The sequence below is a fragment of the Salvelinus fontinalis genome, chromosome 26 (genome assembly GCF_029448725.1).
Source record: "Salvelinus fontinalis isolate EN_2023a chromosome 26, ASM2944872v1, whole genome shotgun sequence".
In the NCBI taxonomy this organism is placed as follows: Eukaryota; Metazoa; Chordata; class Actinopteri; order Salmoniformes; family Salmonidae; genus Salvelinus; species Salvelinus fontinalis.
In genome coordinates this window covers 31,683,101-31,705,367 of record NC_074690.1, presented here as the reverse complement: position 1 = coordinate 31,705,367, position 22,267 = coordinate 31,683,101, and the positions used below count along the sequence as shown (strand labels likewise).

General features: G+C 44.2%; 1 protein-coding gene across 3 annotated transcripts in view; it reads right to left on the bottom strand.

Moving 5' to 3' along the window:
* The window catches only part of LOC129824116 (laminin subunit alpha-3-like), a 122,055-nt gene that overhangs the window by 5,911 nt on the left and 93,877 nt on the right, over window positions 1-22,267 (bottom strand). For all 3 annotated transcript variants that reach the window (XM_055883463.1, XM_055883464.1, XM_055883465.1), the window contains 35 exons: window positions 16,906-17,019; window positions 15,760-15,878; window positions 15,423-15,604; window positions 15,246-15,299; window positions 14,997-15,148; window positions 14,382-14,492; window positions 14,152-14,263; window positions 13,771-13,935; window positions 13,309-13,505; window positions 12,980-13,096; window positions 12,316-12,470; window positions 11,617-11,758; window positions 11,365-11,464; window positions 11,130-11,246; window positions 10,483-10,653; window positions 10,066-10,217; window positions 9,525-9,737; window positions 9,147-9,295; window positions 8,893-9,055; window positions 8,622-8,749; window positions 7,915-8,062; window positions 7,660-7,758; window positions 7,394-7,557; window positions 7,083-7,200; window positions 6,722-6,862; window positions 6,420-6,568; window positions 6,086-6,217; window positions 5,659-5,782; window positions 1,927-2,060; window positions 1,660-1,840; window positions 1,255-1,410; window positions 1,005-1,170; window positions 743-897; window positions 464-557; window positions 183-302 (listed from right to left, as the gene is read on the bottom strand). In XM_055883463.1, coding sequence (XP_055739438.1) covers window positions 183-302; window positions 464-557; window positions 743-897; window positions 1,005-1,170; window positions 1,255-1,410; window positions 1,660-1,840; window positions 1,927-2,060; window positions 5,659-5,782; window positions 6,086-6,217; window positions 6,420-6,568; window positions 6,722-6,862; window positions 7,083-7,200; window positions 7,394-7,557; window positions 7,660-7,758; window positions 7,915-8,062; window positions 8,622-8,749; window positions 8,893-9,055; window positions 9,147-9,295; window positions 9,525-9,737; window positions 10,066-10,217; window positions 10,483-10,653; window positions 11,130-11,246; window positions 11,365-11,464; window positions 11,617-11,758; window positions 12,316-12,470; window positions 12,980-13,096; window positions 13,309-13,505; window positions 13,771-13,935; window positions 14,152-14,263; window positions 14,382-14,492; window positions 14,997-15,148; window positions 15,246-15,299; window positions 15,423-15,604; window positions 15,760-15,878; window positions 16,906-17,019 — 4,894 coding nt within the window. The remainder of the gene's footprint in view (window positions 1-182; window positions 303-463; window positions 558-742; window positions 898-1,004; window positions 1,171-1,254; window positions 1,411-1,659; window positions 1,841-1,926; window positions 2,061-5,658; window positions 5,783-6,085; window positions 6,218-6,419; window positions 6,569-6,721; window positions 6,863-7,082; window positions 7,201-7,393; window positions 7,558-7,659; window positions 7,759-7,914; window positions 8,063-8,621; window positions 8,750-8,892; window positions 9,056-9,146; window positions 9,296-9,524; window positions 9,738-10,065; window positions 10,218-10,482; window positions 10,654-11,129; window positions 11,247-11,364; window positions 11,465-11,616; window positions 11,759-12,315; window positions 12,471-12,979; window positions 13,097-13,308; window positions 13,506-13,770; window positions 13,936-14,151; window positions 14,264-14,381; window positions 14,493-14,996; window positions 15,149-15,245; window positions 15,300-15,422; window positions 15,605-15,759; window positions 15,879-16,905; window positions 17,020-22,267) is intronic.

Below are 22,267 nucleotides of genomic sequence, written 5' to 3'. Positions count from 1 at the left end.
GCATAATAATGATGGAGTCTACATTCAGTGGGACTTTGATTCATCCACCATTCACTGTACAATGGGATCTATAGGTTATTATTTGTGTAAAATACAAGGGGTTCTCTATTACAATCAACTCCAGGTCTGATAGGGTTTTAATGTATCTGTAAATTCAGTGACCTCTCCTCCAGAGTACCAACCTGGAATGCCGCCCACATAAAGTTGGTCTTTGGTCAGAGTGGGGGAGGAGGAAGGAGGTCCTATTTTGTGGTGGCCCTCAGTGTCCACATGCATCTCCACAACGTTGTTCCTCTTGATCACTGAGGCGAGAAACACACACACACACACATTCCCCATCTGCGTCACCTATTACGTATTAAAGACACTTCTTACTGTGTTTGTAGCTACCTAGTTGGGTAGAGGCAAGTTATAACATGTGTAGGACAGAGGCAAGTTATAACATGTTATAACAAAAGTGTACCTGCAACTCTGTGGAACATTCCATCACACAAGGGCTGCTTGGGCCGAACGGAAACGCTGAATTCACCAGCTCCGTTGTTCACACGTGCCACCACCTGGAAAAACACATGTGCATCACAACACTGCCCAACAGACGTGTCTGCAAGGAAACTCAGCCTAAAATCAGCCTGAACTGGAATCACGTTTTAAATGTCAAATCTAGCAACCATGCGCTAGAGAAACACTATTAATAAGGCTGTGACAGGCTCAGTCTTAACAGCCCAGTGCAGGGCAGGCTCACCTCTCCTCTGTGCATGTAGAGGCTGAGGTGGTGTCCAGTGTTGGGCCCAAGGCGAGGCCTGCTGGAGTTCCCCACATGGAGCAGAACACCAGTCAGACTCCTGGGACGCATGTCAAACACCACCTCAAAGCTGGAGCCCACCACAAAGGAATCATCTGGAACAGACATCATCATCATCAGCCTCATCATTGTTATGATTGTCATCATCATCATCTTCATCATGAACCATATTACCAATCTCAATGCTTAGCTTTCTACTCACTAATAATGACATATGCCCCTCTCCCTGAGAAGTAGGCCCCACTCTGTGTCTGTCCGTCAAAGCAGGGGCCAGCACCATGATTGGTAGTTGGCTCTGGCATGGGAGTGCCATTCATCTTGAAGTTACGCACACAGCCAATCACACTTTGCTTTGGGAGGAGCTTCCACTGAAAGTAAAGAGAAAACACAATACAATTTTGGGGTGTTCGTGTATGCTGTACTGTATGTGTGTGTGTTCGTGTGTTGCTTACCTTAAGTTCTGTGTTCAAGGAATCAGGAGCACTTCCCAGGTAAAGAGGAGAGATCAGTTCCATGGACGTGGCCTCATCACTGGTCAGCTGTCCATCCTGAGCCCTAATACCGTTCACTACCAACCGGAACTTCTTCTTTTCTAGGATGAATATTACCTGCAGAGGATGAGGTCACCAAAGATGACATTGTTTTTTGAGGGGCATGGTGAAAATGTTGAACCTGGGACACCAGAGACTTGGTGCAATCATGCGTCACTGAATGTAGTGACACAGGGATTTGGTACATTTCCAAAGAAACATTTTCAAAATCCCCAACATTGATCAACTACTACCATAGTTTGTGAATAATATGATGTGAAACAACATCACAGATTTTTGATTTTTCTTAGATCTTAACCCACTGACCGAGTGCCATCTTCCATCGTTGTATGTCTCCCTGTTGAAGATCTCCCTCCCCTTGCCTACTGACAGCATGATCCTGCCCTTTGACAGGTAGAGAGCCACGTGAGAGCTCCCCCCTCTGGTGGCTGCATAGAACAGCAGGCCATTGGCAGACTTGGTCCTAACGTCCAGGGAGAAATGAGGTCTAGTGGAAAGACACAGGAGTCAGGCCAGGGAGAGAAAGAAAGAGTGTGTGTGTGTGTGTGTGTGTGTGTGTCTGTGTCTACTCACCTGGGCTGGAGCACCTGGGGAGTGAGGCTGTAGCTCAGGCTACTCACAGTGCCCCCAATGTGGTAGGCATGTTTGACTAGAACAGAGTGTGCACACACAGAGAGACTGTCCTCTGACACCTCCATACCACCACCCTATACAACACACACAGGCACAGAGACACAGGAACTCAATATTAGAGAAAATGGCTAAAATACATGGGATTTATGGAAATAGTTTTCCGATCTCCAACAAGGCACTCTGGAAGGATTTGCCTTAGTCAATAGAAAAGTGGTTCTGAAATGCAAAGACAAAGTTTGGAGGATAAAGAGCTATGGTAAATATGACACTGTGTTTGATGATTAAAGCTCAAAGCTCAAGTTCAAGTCAATCCTGTAGCAAACTGAACAAGGTCTTGTCTCAGTGTTCAATAGTAAACATGTATGAGCCCATTCTCATTCCTCAGTCCTTTTGGTTATCAATTGTAAGCCTCTGGGAGTTACAAACTGAGAAAGATGACTCCCATTTTGGGTTCAACAGGCCACTGCGAGCCGCTAGAACAGCTTCAATGCGCCTTGGTATAGATTCTACAAGTGTCTGGAACTCCATTGGAGGGATGCGACACCATTTTTCAAAAAGTGTTGATGGTGGTGGAAAACGCTGTCTCAGGCGCCGCTCCAGAATCTCCCATAAGTGTTCAATTGGGTTGAGATCTGGTGACTGAGACACACACATCTTTTAAACCCCCTATTCTCCTTTGAAACCCCTCTTTCAAAGTCACTGAGATCTCTTCTTCTAGCCACGGTAGCCAAAATAATGGTCAACTGGTCATTTTTCCACAAGAATTTCTCGCGACCCCACTCCAAACCTAATCATGATGCAACCTTACAATCTGTACAGAGTACATTTCTGTATGCTTCATTTTTTGTTAAAAAAAACTAAACAATAAAGAAAATTTGGCGACAGTTCCCGGACCCAGACATGAAATACCATTGCTCTAATCATGATGGGATGTTAATTGCTTAACTCTGAACCCACAGCTGTGTGGAAGCACCTGCTTTCAATATACTTTGTATCCCTCAACTCAAATATTTGCTTTATTTTGGAAGTTACCTTTATGTTTCCATGTTCAAGTGCCTATTTCATAATACTCTCTCATTCCTCCACAAACATGACATGCTAATACCAGTTCTGTCAAATGAGGCATGATATGTCTTTAATGTTATTATTTGTTTCAGTTTAGGTACAGTATGTGTGATAGGGGGTAATTCAAAGAAAGAAAGAACGAAAGAACAAAAGAACGAAAGAATGGAATAGATAGAAGGGCATGGCCAGTATGGGTGGCTGTTGATTTGACATACTTTCTGAGGACAATCCGGCTGTAAGTGACTCTGCGTGTGCAACTGTGTGTTCTCAGTACACTCGTTAAAATATCTGTTTACCTTTAGTGTATTTGCATAAATACAAATGCATATACACAAATACAGTGCCTTCAGAAAATATTCACACCCCTTGACTTTTTCCACATTTTGTTGTGTTACAGCCGGAATAATTTTTAATTGATTAAATTGAGATTTTGTGTCACTGATCTACACACAATACCCCGTAAGTGGAATTATAGTTTTAGAAATATTCACATATTTAAAAAAAGAAAAAGAAAAAAAAAAGATGAAAAGCTGAAATGTCAGGAGTCAAAAAGTAAACAACACTTCTGTTATGGCAAGCCTAAATAAGTTCAGTAAAAATGTACTTAACAAGTCACATTATAAGTTGCATGAACTCACTGTGTGGAATAACTGTGTTTAACATGATTTTTAAATGACTACGCCATCTCTGTACCCCATACATAAAAGTATCTGTAAGGTCTCAGTCTAGCAGTGCATTTCAAGCACAGATTCAACCACAAAGACCAGGGAGGATTTCCAATGGTTCGCAAAGAAGGGCACCTATTGGTAGATGGGTAAAAAATATATATATCCCTTTCAGCATATTAATTACATTTTGGATGGTGTATCAATATACCCAGTCACTACAAAGTTACAGGCGCCCTTCTAACTCAGTTGCCGGAGAGGAAGGAAACCTGTCAGGGCATTCAACATGAGGTCAATGGTCATTTTAAAACAGTTAGAGTTCAATGACTGTGACAGGAGATAACTGAGGCTGGATCAACAACATTGTAGTTACTCCACAATACTAACATAAATGACAGAGTGAAAAGGAGGAAGCCTGTACAGAATACAAATATTCCAAAACATGCATCCTATTTGCAATAAGACACTAAAGTAATACTGCAAAAAAGTGGCAAAAAAATTAACTTTTTGTTCTGAATACAATAGCGTTATAGCCAACACAGCATATCACGGAGTACCACTCTTCATATTTTCAAACATGGTGGTAGCCGCATCATGTTACGTGTATGCTTGTCATCAGCAAGGACTAGGGAGTTTTTTATATATAAAAATAAACGGATTAGAGCTAAGCACAGGCAAAATTCTAGAGTAAAACTTGGTTTAGTCTGCTTTCCAACAGACACTTGGAGACGATTTCACATTTCGTTAGGTAAATTACCTAAAACACAAGGCCTTGTGTTTTGTAACTAGGCATCTCAGGAACATTAAATGTCGTCTCAGTAAGCAACTCCAGTGTAGATTTGGCAGTGTATATTAGCTAGTTTTGATTTAAATCGGCTTGAAAATCTATGGCAAGACTTGACCATGGCTGTCTAGCAATTATCAACAACCAACTTGAAAGGACTTGAAGAATATTTTTAAGAATAATGGGCAAATATTGTACAATCCAGTTATGCAAAGCTCTTGAAGACTTACCCAGAAGGACTGTAATTGCTGCCAAAGGTGATTCTAACATGTATTGACTCGGGATGGAATACTTTATTCAATACTCCGACATTTCCTGTGTCAGGTTCCAGTATCCACTTCAGGTATTCACAGGCCGTAACTATTATTATTCATTCCTAGTGCAACGTTCCAATTCTACACCCTCAGTCATTCCATAGTATAATAATATTATGATAGTACATCATATTATGATCATTCTTGTATTTCAGTATAGACTATTGATCATTTATTAGTCCAAGTCATTGTGAATAGGGAAAGCAGAGAGGGAGTAAGAAAAAGGAAATGACTTAACATCAGGCTGGCTGTAACCAGATGGATTGATGGACTGATGATGGTGGTGAATGAGAGGGTTAATAGATACTTGTGAATCACTGGTCAGATAAGTGGTTTATTGTGGTGAAACATGCTTAAGATAGAACAGCGTACAAATCAAAAGTGAAACGATGCTTATAAAATATATTTTTTTAATAGTTAATAGTTTATATTTAATAATAGTAGTCATGATGATGTGGATGTCCATGCAGTAGTGTGTTTATCAGTCACGTACAATAGCAATGGGCTTGTGCAAACAATGTGCGAGATGCTAATATTGCTCATGTAATATCAATTTGTCCTCATTAGTCGGCAGGTCTTCCTTCTCTTCATCTCTGGAAACAAAGCAGCACAACACAGTCAGAACAACTTATCAACTTTTATTGGAAACGTAGATTGAATTCTTGTTCCATCATTAGGACAAGGATAAATGAATACAATTGTGATTGGTATGGCAAACAAAAAACATGCTTTCCTGTTGGTCTCACAAGTTGTGTGGTTATAAGAGTAGTCGTCAGTCAGGTAGGTAATTATTGTATGTTCATCATTGTTAACTGGGCTAGCTGAGTTCAATGTTCTTTCTCACCTTGCTGGAGGTGTTGCGGTCGAGCATCAGTTGTGGAGGTCTGTCAGAGCTACACATATCCAGCAGCACATCTCCTGTAGAGCTGAACTGACTCAGGTCCTCTGCTCTGTACAGAGAGTCAGGCCTGCAACACAACACACACAACAACTTTCAGGAGGTGGTACAACTAGGATAGTAACACTACATCTAATATCAATATCAGGACACCTTTGCACTATGAAAAGTGAACTATCAATGCACCATGGATGTTAACACGAAACCTTTCCTACAAAAATAAACTTCTAGTAGTTATGCTAGGTTATTATTTATTGGTTGCATTTCATATTCGATGTGTGTATTTTTTGGTATTCTGCCAGGCTCATTTGCAAAAGGCTCTCAGTATAACTAATGTTAGACATTATAATAATAAACAGTGATATTCGTTTACCTTCTCAAGTAGAGGTTGGAGATGCAGCCTTTGAAGGTGTCTTTTCCCAGGAACACAGAGTCTGCGTTTGAACTGAAGGAGCTTGAGGTTATCTGTCCTCCCACATCCTCGTCATCTATCCGCAGCTCGATACTGTAGGGCAACACGGGACAGTACTTATTTACACTATGTGACAGTGGTTACCAATCTGTATAACTAGTGTGTGCTGTACTGTCACAACAATAATGTCTATGGTAAGTCTCAGTCATCACCAATCCATCATGGAACTGGATAAAGTTCAAATGGTGGGTTTAATAGCTTTCTATCAATCTATGTTGAATGTTTGATGTTCTACCTTTGAGAAGCCACCCTTCTGGTGGCAGTCAGGTAATGCCATTTGCCGTCCTGGTACTGCTTGCTTGATTTCAAAGATTTCCAAGCTGTGTCTTTGAACTTCAGGACCACATAGCCGTTGACCAAGGCAAGTTCGATGGCGCCAACACTCTGTCGGAGAACCGGGTAAGGATAAAGATAATTTCAAACAGTCAGGTCACTCACATTTGCTGTATCCTAAAACTAAAAATGTTAACACAACAGTTGAAGAAAGAAATATGGAGCGAGAGAGAGGGAGAAAAAAGGGTGGTGTGGTCTACTAACCGACTCGGTGTTCTGCAGTAGGAGCCCATTTTTCTCAGAGCTCTTGAAACCCAGTGAGACTGTGACATCACTTGCCAGGCTGAAGCCTTCGAGAGCAGCTGACAGAGAACTCCCCACGTTAAACTCTGATTTACGAGACGCCTGGAACACAGAGACATTGTCATGCGGTTACTAACAGTGGACTGGAGTCAGTTACAGCATCTTGGTGGCATCAATATACGCAGTAGTGGCACACAGAAATGGCTTCCTGACAGTATAACTAGGTCTCCAGTGAGTAAAGATTATAGTGGTAGAAATAAAAATATAATGCCGTGTTATTGACCATATTTGAAAAAAGGTCTAGAAAAAGGTGAAGATTTACCAGGAAATCCGTGGGACAGCCCCGGCTGATGCCCACTTTCTCCTCGAAAGTGGGGTACTTGCTGTTGAGCTTGATGTTGTTCATGCAGGCCTTCAGTGGCTGGGCGGTGATGTTGTGTCTGTGAGCGAGAACACACAAACACAATGTTATTTAGACTCTGGTGTGATGTAGGGTTAAGGAAACAGTATACTACCAATAAGGCTTTACAACTTACTCAACATCCATGTAACATGGGCAGAGTTTGATCATTCAAATCGTAACGCCAAACATAATAATAATAATGTTCCTAGTAAGCAGGTGAAAGCACTCACCTTTCTCTCAGGGCTGGTGGCACGCCACCGATGTAGTAGTCTGCGAAGTCTCCAGGGGTGTACTGGACATTAGACTTGACCACCTCCTTGCCTGCTACACGGATCTTCATCTCTTGGCTTCCTTGAGACTCGATAATGATCAACACTTCTGCTTGGTCTGAATTCTAAAGAGAAGGGGGGGAAAAGAACGGGGAGAAATATTTGAGCAAACCAATGTGAGTTCTACAAATAACTAAATATCATCTATCTAGCGCCAACTGCCTTACCACTGGGAAGACTTTGGCAGCACTTCGTACTGGTTCTCTGAGCAAGTTACTATGGATGACAATGTAGCCTCTCTCAAACGTCACACAGTAGTAGTTGACCTGCGAAAAGAGGAAAACAAGCAACGTCAAAAAACACAGTCAGTGGGACAAACTGACGAGAGAAGAGAAACCTAACAGCTACTCAAGTGTCAACGATGGTACATCGTCAACTTTACCTCACCAAATGTTTCAATGTGAGCAGAGTAAGTAGCCTACCTCATTTCCAATGTAGAGGAAAAGCCCATTTTCTGAGCGAGTGGAGATGGTCTGGCCCAGGAGGAGGGTGGACACCTTGACACCTTGGGTGGACACCTTGGCATAACCAGTCCCCTCAAAGTAGTCAAACACCACTGGTTGGACATACCTGGGCACAGAGGGATTCAATCAGAATAGGGTTGTCGACTGTAAAACTCAAGATTTGGTCAAGACTAACTGGGGAGCTACATTGGGTGGTCGGGAAAACAGAAAATCCAAAAATAGAACTGGAGAGTACTTAGCTGCTCACAGAGCTACACTGCTAACGCCCAGGTTTCATTCAACTGAATAGGAGCGAATCGCGCTATGCTAAAGTTTAGTGTCCAGTTTAGCAGGCTTGGAGTCAATCTAGCCACTTAACATGTTCACCAGTCAAGTGATAGACAGGGGAGATTGACTGTATAACAAGGACTCTGAGGAATATTGATTATGGGACTGTTATTCTTTGTTGTTCTCTGATCCAGGAGCATGATCTCCAATCAATACCTCACTAGGCTTGGTGATATCTGGTATTTTATTAGGATCCCCATTAGCTGTTGCAAAAGCAGCAGCTACTCTTTCTGGGGTCCACACAAAACATAATACAGAATGACATAATACAGAACATCATTAGACAAGAACAGCACTACATACATTCATCTACCAATCTCTTTGTTTGATGCTTATACCTCTTGCATGGACTCTCCAGGTTGACCTTGACAGCATTCTTAAAGTTGTATAGACTGATGAATCTGTCATTGAAGGTGGACAGCTCGATGCATCCCTTATAGTTGGGGTAGTTGAGGGAGGCTGGAGGCTGTAGAAACAACATTTTCAGATGTTATACAAGGTTGAAAATGCTTCAATCAGGAATCGTAATGCCACCTCCATTAGTCACTGAAAAAAGGTTATTTTCAGTCAATGTCATACCAAAATGTTGTTATGAAGTCAGGTGCTTACAATGAAGTTGGAGGGGTAGCCCCCGACATAGAAGACAATGTCACTAGGGTCCAGGTTTAGAAGGTTCCTGGTCAGCTCTCCCTGCTTGCTGCTGGTCTGAGGTGGGTCCGGCTGATTGGATGTGAACAGCTTGGTGAGGTTCACTTCTGCGTCTTGGTAAATTCTGAGAGATTGTAAGAGGTCAATGTTAGATCAGGGTTACTCACTGAAATCTAATTTCCCAAGACTTTTGATGGCCGAAGGTATGGTTTTACCTGCGCAGGTCCACCTTGTCAAAGAAAGAAGGCTCAGAGGGAGACCTAGTGATGAAGTCTGTCTTGATCTCATACTCTTCTCCATCCAGATTGTACACACAGAACAGCACGTTATTCCTCAGGGCCATGCCGATGAAGTCTTTAGACGACTGTGGGAGAGAGAGGGGAGGACAGTCAGTGTGAGCATTTCCAACCACAAGCAAACTGCCAAATGTACGCGTGCCATTATTTCAATAATGAAATATACACATGTATTAGGAGAATGCCGACTGAAGTGCGAGAGAGCTTTTCTGAACCAAAAGAAAACTGTCAAATCTATATCATTCATTTTTTATTTTTCATTAGGAGAATAGGGACTACAAGGTCCAGTCCACTCACGTCTTGGTTGCCGAGGTAGAGTACGAACATGTCACTCGTGTCTGTGATCGCGGTGGCCTGTCTTCGTCTGCGTGCTCCGTCCCCTCGGTTGTTGGTGAGCTCTGGTCTCTGCAGGGACAGGGACAGGGACGTGTATGCCTTCAGGTCTTCTATATCCCTGGGGGGACGCAGCTCCACGTGGCCCTCCCCACTGAACTTCATAGGGACCACAATCTGGAGAGACAGGAGGAGACAAGGAGAGAGGTTGTACAGGGTTACTAAGGGACCAGCAGTGTAAAGAGAAATCAGTGTTCTCCTTTATGGGAATCACAACTGTCCATCAAATTCCCCAAAGGGCTCTGTCAAGACCTAAACCTGAAATCCTTCAAACTGAAATGGGTCTGACTCCATATATTCACGTCTTAATTCTCAACAGCACTCACTGCTGCAGAGACTGTATGGCCAGTGGAAGGGGTAACAGGTTATACACAGTGGGTATATCTGGTGGGGTGTGGACACAGGGTGTGTATAGAGTTATGTGTGTGTGGTGGTGCATTCGTACCCTATTGGCTGCGTCTCTAGCCTGCTCGATGAGCTCCTTGATCCTATTGATGTTATCAGAGACGTTGGTGACGGGGGAGAGCTGAGAGCTGAGCTCCTCCACCTCCGAGATCTTATCCTGCAGAGACGGGATGCTGTTCAACAGATTCTTTACTGTGGATGGGGGGAGGGGGAGAGACATAACAAGAGAGAGAGAGAGAAGTTAGACCTTTTAACCATTTCACACCTGAACAAAACAGGAAAGGAGTGGACAATCATCACAGTACATATAGTACTGTTCATGCATGGTAACACCATTTTAATAAGATAAGTCATATTTATTCCATTGAGAGAAATCTCTTTTTACAAGGAAGCCCTCTTTATGGGTGTCTATTCCCTCCAGCCTATGCAGACATAGGTTAGTGGAGTGATTATTCACCTGATTTGTCCACATCGTCCATGATGCTGCCGAGGTTGGAGTCGGAGGGCATGACGTTGAATTTGTCCACTTCCTCTTTGATGGCGTTCAGTCTGTCCATGGTGATGCTGGCCGTGTCATTGGCAGACGCTGCCTTCCTCTTCGCCTCATCTAGCATGTCTCCTATATCATCTGAGAGAAGGAGAGGGGGAAGGAGGGAGGGAAGGAGAGGGGGAAGGAGGGAAGGAGGAGAGGGGGAAGGAGGGCGGGAGGAGAGGGGGAAGGAGGGAAGGAGAGGGGGAAGGAGGGAAGGAGAGGTAGAAGGAGGGAAGGAGGAGAGGGGGAAGGAGGGCGGGAGGAGAGGGGGAAGGAGGGCGGGAGGAGAGGGGGAAGGAGGGAAGGAGAGGGGGAATGAGGGATGGGAGAGAGGGAGGAGAGGGGGAAGGAGGGAGGGAGGAGAGGAGAGGGGGAAGGAGAAGGGGGGGAGGAATGAAGGAGGAGAGGGGAGGGGAGGGGGAGGGAGCGATTAGCGATGAGGGGATGATGACACTTAAGTCAAAGCACTCTCATAACTCATATTTCGCTCTTCCATTGATCAGTACATTTTCCATAATTTGAGATGATCTATCAGACATCCTCTGGTCCTCCTACTACCCGAGCCAATGTACCTCTCTGGATGCTGTTCAGCTCTGCCTGGGCATCCAGCAGGTCCGTCTCCAACGCTTTCTTCTTATTCTCTGCGTCATTCAGGCGCTTCTTCTGGGCTGTGAGGTCATCAGAGGCCTCTGTCGAGTCAAAACAGAGCTTAGTTAAGCCTTAACTATGCCATTACATTTAGGCCACATGTATTTAGTTGGCTCCTTACGCACTCTAAAAACACTATTACAACTTATAGCAACATACCTTTGAGATCTTTTTCTGCATCCTTGGCATCCCTCAGTAGGTCGTTCCCGCTTTCTTTCAGATTCTTAGCTCTCTTTGTCAGGTCCTCTTTCTTCACATCCTAGATTGAAAAATAATGAAGAAAAGAAGAAGAAAAAAGTTTAAGAATATTGCAGAAACAGAAGGTGGACAAAAGACACATCAGCTTAGAGTTATGTGCTGTGGAGTCAACATCTCCCTGGTATGGGTCTAGTGGCTAGACTGTGGACTCACCTTCAGGGCTTTGTCAGCTGCATCCTTGGCCTCCTTGGCTGCCTTCTCTGCAGCGTTGACCGCATCTGTGATATTCTTGTAGGCCTCAATGGCGTCCATGGCATCACGCACATCAGAGCGGCCACTCGAGTCCCTTACAGCACTGTGACATAGGAAGACGAGAGAGGGGCGGGGGGAGGAGGAAAGAGAGAGGCGGGGGGGGGTAGAGAGAGTGTGAGGGGGGTAGAAAGAGACAGAGGAAGGAAGGGAGAAGGGAGAACAGAAGAGAGAGAGTAAAGGTAAACACACACATCTGGATTTTCAGAAATGTCAATAAACCAAATGGAACAACAAACATGCAGCCTGAGGGGGATCTAGCGGATGGCAGATCTATCTGGCACGACCCACTGAGGATGAAAACCACGCGACATAAACGTCCCTGTTAAAGAACCACAACTACCGCCACTAACATTACTTAAATACTATGTTGTTGATGCTTGGGGAACCTTTTGAGTTGATTCTCTACTGTTATCTTGAATTACGTGCTGCTGAGGAATTATGGCTTCCCATTGAAACTAACATGGGCAATACAGTCTTGAGACCATTTAGCTTAAACTACACAAACCAACAGCAGAAACTGCCTTGTCGTCATAACCCAGGACCCATCCCATCCCTGGTCTACGAGGACATGTCCCCACATCCCAGGTCCCCATGACTCACTCCTGTAGTTCCTTGGCCAGCTTGGCCAGGTTCTCAGCGTGTCTCTCTGCTCGCTCCACAATGTCCTCCTTGGCCGCGGCCTGGGAGATGGCGTTGACCTTCTTGGTAAGGTCAGTCCTGGCACCGTCCAGTTGGGCAGCTAGCTGTTCATACTCCTGGAGAGGAGAAAGACAACAGGGTCACATTCATTAGGCACCAAATGGAAGAAAACATGACTGAAACAGGGAGGGACTACCTGAACTTGTCCAATAACAAATGGTAACGTTTGCTTTCCGTTGCAAACTGTTTGGCTACGTTTTGTTACCGTATGCCCTAATTAAGAGAACAGAAGAACCACTGTAGGCACAGGAAACACAGGCAAGGACATACCATCCTCTTTACCTAAAGTCATGATTTTATCAAATACAAGCATTGATTGTTATCTGAGTGGCTGGCAAGTCAGGACTCAACCACTAACATTTGAGAATCTAGAGCAACTGCCATTTCAGAATCAAGTATTGTCAAAATATGTTGTGTACATTGGCTGTAACATTACACTAGTTAGGATCATATGTGTACCGGAGATGATAGATGCATCACTGACTTAGTTATATTGAATTTGACTATGCACATGAGGTAATATGCAGTTGTAACATGAGATGACATGGATGGTCTGTGTGCTTACAGTCTTGCTGTCATTCAGCATTCTCAGGAGGTCCTCTGTGGCCTTCAGCTGATCTTCTGCCATGGCTATCTGGTCCTGGACCTTCTTCCGCTCCTTCTTCAGGTCCTCCATACGCTTCTGAAGAACAAACATTCATTTGGTTCAGAGCACATTTGGCCTATTGCCATAAGATGTCCATTTTTGGGGGGGAAATGATTACCCTAACCATGAAAGAAACCATAGCAACGGACTAAACCACATGGTTACCGCACACAGTAGCTGCCTATACGTGATAGCATTGTACCATCATGTTAAAAGAAAATATTAAATACTGAGAGTTTTATTATTACCAGGATGTCTTTCAGTGCCTCTGAGTTGAGTCCGTTCTGAGAGTTGGCTTTCTTCACCATGTCCCCAGCCTGTTTCAGAGCCTCATCCAGGTCCTTCAGTTTAGCTTCATAGTCCTTCAGAAGACCCTTCACCCTCTTGGCTGCTGCCTCATTCTGATCATACTGCCTGGTCACATTAGCCTTGATGTAGTCCAGCACTGGGAGAATAGAACAGAATCGAACAGAATATACATTTTCATTCTTGACCGAAAAAATAAAAAAGTCTCACTATTTTATTCGGTTGCTGATGGTATCAAACAAAGTAGTCATCGCCATTGTGACATTATGCTTCTTATCTGTATCTTAACTCAACCTAATCCAGTAATGTTCAAGAACATCAGAGTTACCGTACGAGCTTCTAATCTTATGAAAGAAAAGCCTTGAGGGATTTGAAGAGATTTGGTTACACAGCAGACTACTTACGTTTCTGGGCCTCGTCTCTCTCTTTCTCGGCTGCGTCTTTCTGGGGGTTGAAGTTTCTCTTCTCCATCTCCTTCACCATGCGTTCAGCGTCGGATAACATCTTAGCCAGGTTCTCACTGGGCACCACATCACCGGAACCAGACTCTTTCAGCTGCTGCAGCAGGGCTACACACAACACACACATTCAGGTTGAGATATATCAGGGAGGGAAAGGGAGAGAAAGCAACAGAGGGAGAGAGAAAGAGAGAAAGGGTGAGAGAGAGAAAACAGAAAAATAAAAAGGAAAGAGGATCATTTGGCTAGAGAGATAGATATATAGACAGAGGGGGGGGGGGGGGGGGGGGAACAGGCGAGTTAGAGAACAGGGACTTGATTGTTTACCCAGGATCTTCTGGAGCAGGTTCTTAGCCTCAGTGTCCAAGTCTTTAGCTCTCAGGTGGGTCTTACCCACATCACCCAGCACTTTCTGGGCATTCACAGCCCTGTCATCCGCCTGATGGACAACACAGAAATAGACACAAACATTAGCTCTCCAAAGCCAGCACACACAATCCCACACATGACAGGGTGGGAAAAAAGACACCAAGAAAGAAAGAGTTCCAGTCCAATACCTTTTCTTTGAGAGCGCTGATATCCTCGTTGACACTGAGAGTGTCCTGCTCCAGTTGGCTAACCTTGGGCTTTTGGCTGTTCACACTGGAACTGAACTTGCTCACCAGACTCTGTGGAGGGAACACACAGTCTATTGTTTAACGCTTTATTATCAGATGAGATGGCGAGAGAGAGAGAGCTACAGTACAATGGGATATGGTTGGTTGTTGACTCCTCAGGCTGTCAGAGAGGTTGACTGAGTGACTCGTTTACTCCTGTTGGTTTGATAAACGCTTACAGCGTATGCTCAAATGGAGCGTATGAGTTGCTGAGATCCCAAACGCGTGGGAGTTCAGCTCTGACATGTGTTGACACACAGCTCTGGGACAAACTGACTGAGATCGCTTATCAGCAGGTTTCTGGAATGTTCGAGTACGCACACACCCTTTACCGCTCTGTGTGTGTGTGTGTGAGCATTGATGTACATCTATCCACACGGTATCTGCGTTTAGGTAATTTGCTATGTTTTGAAGTCCTCTCCCATCCTTTCTGTGGCCTGTATAGCCAGAGGGCAGGGTGGTACACTTCACTGCTGTAACAGTACATGTATGCCATTAATATATACAATATAATACCTTGGTCTCTGTGATGGTATTCTCCAGCATCCTGAGTCGGTCCTGAGAGGAGGCGGAGATACTGGCGTTATCCAGCTGAGTCTTAATCCTGCCCAGCTCCTCATCCAGACGCCCCAGATCGTTTAGTAGGGTCTCGGCGCAGTCGTCACACTCTGAGAAGCCCACACAGACAAACGTAATCAACCGCTGATCATGATGTGGTAGGTACTCTCATTGGATCCATCACGCTGTCACGACAGAGACACTAACCTTGGCACTGCTCGTCTGTGTTGGTGTCCCCTGGCTCCAACGTATTCTTGCACACTGCAGAAAGAGCAACATTATACATTGTATTTATTTTGACGAAGAAAATGAAACATCTACAGAGTAAAGCTTTACCAAAAGACGCAATGCGCCGTCATGTCTCAGTACGGTATCCACACTCACCACCAGTCCTGGAGTCACAGCTGTTTCCGTTGCCGCTACAGTCACAAGGCCTACAGCTTCCTCCGGCTGTCAATGGATCACCGTGGTAACCAGGAGCGCATCGTTCACAACTGTCTCCTGCGTAGCCTGGTCGGCAAACACACTGGAACCCTCCAGCAACCTCTCTGCAACCCACCGCAAAACTATAGTGGAATGATGAAGAAACAGGAGTTAGTTTGATACCCTCAGATCCTGGGCCAGCCACTGTAAATGATATACAGTACAAGGGTTTGATTTCACCAAAGGAGCATCTACTATGGTTGACCTTGCCACTGATTGGTTCTTTGGTGACACTGACCTGTTAGCTGGCACACTAAAGGGGCACGGGCACACCCGGCATGATCTCTGGGCAGCGTCTCCATAGTAACCGTCTTTGCAGTGCTCACACCTGTCCCCGGCTGTGTTGTATTGGCAGTTCTGTCCAGAGGAAGAGTAGTAAACATACGTTAGACTACATCATGTGAGTACCAAAAGAACAGTATTTGAATGGTGGGGTCGTCAAATACTAGTCCTTCATAATGGACATGTTCCTATCTGTTCAGTTTGCACAGTGAACAACAGCACAAGGTACAGTAAATCAGTGTATTCTTCATACGAGTAAATAGCCAAGTCACAAAGAAAACCTATAGCCTCACTAAGTTGTTGAAAAGTCCATAACAAATACCACAGTGAGTCTAAACACACTTTGTCCTTCTGTAGACATAGTCACACTGACATACTCCAGCCCAAAGTAGATCCAACGACAGGCTACATTATGTTCCTTTTTATCTCAAAGGACGGTGGTTGTCATCCCTCTCTACCATAAACGACTAACATTTCTGTCCTAATTCATCCCAAAGAGGGATTTTGATGGTACAGAGAGAGTGCGTGTTCAGCCTGTACTCCTTAGGCCTAGATAGAGGCACAGGCCTGGTCTTGAGTGGCTTGCGTAAGATGAGAGGAGACAAGAGCGGGAGGGAGAGAGAGATGAGAGAGAGAGAGGGGAAGTGAGGGAGAAAGGAGAATATAGAGTGCTTTTAGAGATCTAGAGTTTCACTGGGAGACAGCTAATGTAGACCCATATCACAATCATTTATAATCACCATCATCCAATAGTTTAATGTGGTTAGCCGTCCATGGTAGAGAACAGTATGTGGGCATCAAGGCGGAGTGGGAAGCCCACCCCATCCCCTGTGGCGTGGGGTGTGAGGTCTAGACTATGACTGCTGGGCTGTGGCTCACCCTGATGAAGTCACATAGGTGTTGCCCAAGTGGTTATCACTGAATTCCTTAAGGGCTTCTTTAAGCTCACAGGTTTTGAATGATTGTAATTCAGAAGCACTGTGTGTGTTCGTGGTACGTGGTATGTACAGGACACACATACTTGCGGGTTCCCTGGCGATCATGTGACAACAATAAGAAATAATAGAAGACAATAATACAAATATAAAGTGTGTGTTCTTACCAGGCACCTCCCTGTCCTGTCGTCACACTCGTTGGCGAGGCCGTTACAGAAGCAGGGCACACAGCGACCCAGGTAGGGCCCACTGCCGTCCCTATAGTAACCACGAGCACATTTCTGGAACAGAGAAACACACAGACATTTATACAGATACATCAAAATACATAGATACAACAATATAATACAGAAAAACAGAATTTTGAAAGTGATTCCTATCTCAATGGGACCCTCCTGGATGAATACGAATTCTATCACAAACAGAACAGAATCCTAAAACACACATTTCAAAACGACACACTTAGTTCCCACACAGAAGAACACTTCACCATTCAAAGTGGCAGTGTTTGAGGAGATACAGGCAATCAGAGTTTACGTCGTGTCACCAGCACCACGCTGAGCACAAGACGAGTGTGTATTCATCCTTAACGCACCGCCGCAACTCAAAAGCCAAACACACCCTTCGCTCTATAGGATAACGGTCTGGAAGTCAACTGATATCCCACAAGTCTACCTCGTACACGGAGCAGCCAAGCATGCATTACAGTAAGTCTATTTGTAACCCAACAGAAATCCATCGTTTTACCTGGATCTGAGAGCTGGCATCTTGGTCGTCAAAAGACGGGTACTGAACAGTCTGTCCTCGGTCATTCACAGAAGAATACTGGACTCTCTGTGTACCCTGGTCATTCACAGAGGGGTAATGTACTCTCTGTCCGCCCTGGTCATTCACAGAGGGGTAATGTACTCTCTGTCCGCCCTGGTCATGTAGGGAAGGATAATGTATCCTCTGTGCCTCTCGGTCATGCTGTCTGGGATAGCGGTTCCTCTCTTCCCTGTTAATGGGTCTGTGTCCTGCGCTGCATAGTCCCAGTAAGATTCCCCACAGCAGGGTCTGAAATAGCATGCCTGTCCCTCTGCCTCTCCAGGGGCTGTGTACACGCGTGTCTGACATTGCTCACGTTTCGTCTGAAATAACTCCCTGCTCTCCCCTGCCTCTGCCTCTTAAACACACACACACACTCCCACACGTAGAGGACACGCCCCTTCACTCACCTACAGTACCTTAGTCAGCAGCCAGTCAGAGCAGTGTAGCAACACGCACACCCACACGCTGACCAACGTGCGCGTTAGGGTTGGGCGTTCTCCAGATGTTCATACCGTCATACCGTTTCTGTACCATACCGGGGTATACGGTATTACTGGAAGCGCACAAAACAATTTAGGCAACAGGGATCTTGATCCAGGAGGGGATGAATATGTCTAGTCTGCGTACCAGTGTTTTTAACTAACATGCCACAGAGACTGTCCTTTCAGGAATCTCAATGCTCAATATGTAGCTGGATTGATGGCGGAGTTGCTCATTGGTTGTTGGGAAAAACATCAATATTTTCCATGACAACATGTAGAGCCTCGAAAATAGGATCATTTAAAAAAAATGCCTTTATTGAAAATCAAAACGGCCAAACACATTCGTTACTATTTCCACTTCCGAAAATACAATGTCACTTACACACAAAGGGTCGACAGGAAAATCGTCAGAATGTACATAAGCCTCCTCATCCACATATAAAAAGGTTGCTAGGGTGGGGCTCCACCTGGGAGCCTGAGTGAGTTTGTGTTGAAGTGTGTCTATAGATGTGTTCACAGGGTATATGCGTGAGCATGCCAGTGTGACTGTGGTTCTGTGAATAATAGTTGGAAATCTCCAGACAGTGCAGAAGCAGCAGTCACACCTGAATCATGCAGTCCAAACACGAAGCAGTGGAGACAGTTGGGCGTGGTAGTTAGTTGGATCTGTGTATGTACTATTTGGTGTCGGGTGGTGAGTAACAACGTCCCAGGTTGCCAGATGCCACGCCCGGCTATGTGTCAGGGCGCCTCTCCTTTTTCTAGCGCCGCAGGGTACATATTATCCATTTCCTCTGAACACACCTGACTAGAGGATGTTGACGTCTCCCACACACACAGGTAGATCATACTCTCGCTATGGTAACAGGGCTTCGAGCACAATCGCAAAATGGGGAAAACAACTCAATCAACCCACATGAAAAAATACTCTAGTATACTATGGTATAAATACTGTAGTTTCACTGTAGTGTTTTTGCAGACTAAACTGCAGTATACTGTAGAATTTACAGTTAACTATAGTATAAATACTGTAGTAAAAGAACTAGTATATAAACAAATAATGATGTAGTGTTTTTGCGGACTGTAATATACTGTAGTATTTACTGTACTGTTTTTGCTGACTCTAGTATACTGTAGTATTTAATGTAGTGTTTTTGAAGACATTGCTGTAGTATTTACTGTTTTATTACTTTTGACCCCCCCCCAAAAATCACATTTTCCATAACCTGTAAGTAGGTGGGACTGGGGTCTGAACGGATAGTTGTATAACCTGTAGGGAACACAATATATGGTCTATATTTGTCATGTAGGTATCTCACTTATGGGTGGCACAATTTGGGATATGGTGGAGGGGAATGGGCTGGGTATAAATTTAATACTGTTAAAAAAGTGTATTGTTTTAGCGGACGGTAGTGTTTTTGCTGTAGTATTAATATAGTATTACTGTAGTATTTACTATAGTATTCTACAGTATACGATACTAAGCATTACACATGATTGAGGGATACTACAGTGTGTAGCATAGTATTACACAGTATACTACACAATTATATAGAAAGTTAAATGAAAATCTACGACAAAGTCATCAGGGCCTTAGGGTCTCACTTTGTTAATAAGCTATTGCCAGTGAAACAAAATCGAAGCTTTCTTGGCATGTCAAACCCCCATCCCTAAGGGTTGCACACGGACAATTCCACGGTAACAAAGTGATGCTGAAACCATGATCGCAATGTTAAACAAATCATACAACTCTATGCACAATGACGACTTAAGACTGCAATATGTAACTATTTGGGAGACCCGACCAAATTCACGTAGAAATGTGAGTTATAGATCTGTCATTCTTATTGACAGCAAGCCTAAGTGCTATTTCTACGCTTCCCATTAATACTTTTGGTTTTTGTGTCTTTTACTTTCAGCTTCAAACAGCTGAAAATACAATATTTTTGGTTATGGAAAAGATATTTCACAGCGGTTTAGATGGTATAATGATTCGGTAACACTTTACTTGCTTTTTTGTTGTTGTCACAAATTGAAATTAAGCAAACTATTACAATTTTAACAACCAGAAAAGTGTGATTTCTGCATAGTGCATAAAAAAAAAATCTCTGCACCTTTTACAAAAACACATTTCAGTTCAGTAACAGAATGACGATTTGTGTGGTTTGTGCCGTCATTCTTTAAAAAATCGGAGTCTCAGCATCACTCTGTTACCGTGGAATTGTCCACACTGAAATTGCATACATTTACAGTCGAGTGATGTACAGAGTTCCATTTAATACGTGGATTCTGAGGGGAAAATGCTTCCATCCAACTTTTCCTAATTGGAGTAGAAGACCCACCCGCGTACTAAACAACCTCAGGGAAGACTTTGGTTCTAACGTTCTAAATGTCGTACTGTATGTTTTTTCAAATTGTATTTGATTTGAACTGCTGTTACTATGACACAACGGAGCGGTTTACAGCAGTGGTATAATCTTTAATATTATGTGTGCGTGATTGTGCATCTTATCCCTCTCCCTCGGGCTACTGGGCTTGGCTGATGAAACACACACACTTTATTCCGGGACATTCCACAAAGGCTTGTTTAAACCGTTGGCTCTTCAATGGGCTGATGGATTTTTCCTCTGCCTGCCAGTGACCTCACTCACCCCAGGCTGGGCGTGGCACCATTGTTAGGGCGTGTCACGACAAAAACCCCCAAAGCGGGGAGGGGAGTTCTCGCTCTTCTCTTCTCCAAAATGACTAGATCGGTCGGTCGACACCTCTCCCTCTCATCCCCTCCTGTCATAGGACATAGCCCCAAGCCCTTACACACTTGATGTGCATCTGAGAGCTAAAAGTCCCCCTATCCTTGGACTCATTACCATCTCCAAAATAACAAAAACACCAAGGCACCTCTGGAGTACTCTCTTAAAGTAACTGCCCAGTGAAAATCGCACTTTTAAAAGTTCATATTCTGTTAACTCATGTCCAAACAATGTTGTCCAGCACTTGTTGGACAACATTGGATAAAAAAACACTTCAAAAACCACACCTGAAACTGTAACGGTCCTGACCTGTTTTATGTTGTTTTTGTATGTGTTTAGGTCAGGGCATGTGTTTTGGGTGGGCAGTCTATGTTATCTGTTTCTATGTTGGTTTTGGTTGCCTGGTATGGCTCTTAATTAGAGGCAGGTGTTTTGCGTTTCTCCTCTAATTAAGAGTCATATTTAGGTAGGGTGTTCTCACTGTTTGTTTGTGGGTGAGTGTCTCCTGTTTCTGTGTCAATGTTACACCATACGGGATTGTTTCGGTTTGTTCGTGCGTTTATGTAGTCTGTTCCTGTGTCGGCGTGCTTCGTGTATTTGTAAGTTCGTTTGTTCAGGTCTGTCTACATCGTTTTGTTATTTTGTTAGTTATATCAAGTATAGTTCGTTTTCGTATTAGTTTGGTCTGTTCTGTTTATTTAATAAATAATCATGTATTCACAACCCGCTGCGCCTTGGCTCGATCACTACACCTCCTCTTCTTATGAAGAGAGAGAGGAACGCCATTACAGAAACATACCGTTGAAAACATTATTGCTATTTCCTCAAAGAACATGATGCCATCTCCCTGAGGATGATGCGCTGGCCAATCAGCGATCTACTTGCCTGCAATATTTTTAATGACCGTATATGCCCACACCATTCTGTTGTTAAATTAAGCCCACACCATTCTGTTGTTGAGGTAAGCCCACACCATTCTGTTGTTGAGGTAAGCCCACACCATTCTGTTGTTGAGGTAAGCCCACACCATTCTGCTGTTGAGGTAAGCCCACACCATTCTGCTGTTGAGGTAAGCCCACACCATTCTGCTGTTGAGGTAAGCCCACACCATTCTGCTGTTGAGGTAAGCCCACACCATTCTGCTGTTGAGGTAAGCCCACACCATTCTGCTGTTGAGGTAAGCCCACACCATTCTGCTGTTGAGGTAAGCCCACACCATTCTGCTGTTGAGGTAAGCCCACACCATTCTGTTGTTGAGGTAAGCCCACACCATTCTGTTGTTGAGGTAAGCCCACACCATTCTGTTGTTGAGGTAAGCCCACACCATTCTGTTGTTGAGGTAAGCCCACACCATTCTGTTGTTGAGGTAAGCCCACACCATTCTGTTGTTGAGGTAAGCCCACACCATTCTGTTGTTGAGGTAAGCCCACACCATTCTGTTGTTGAGGTAAGCCCACACCATTCTGTTGTTGAGGTAAGCCCACACC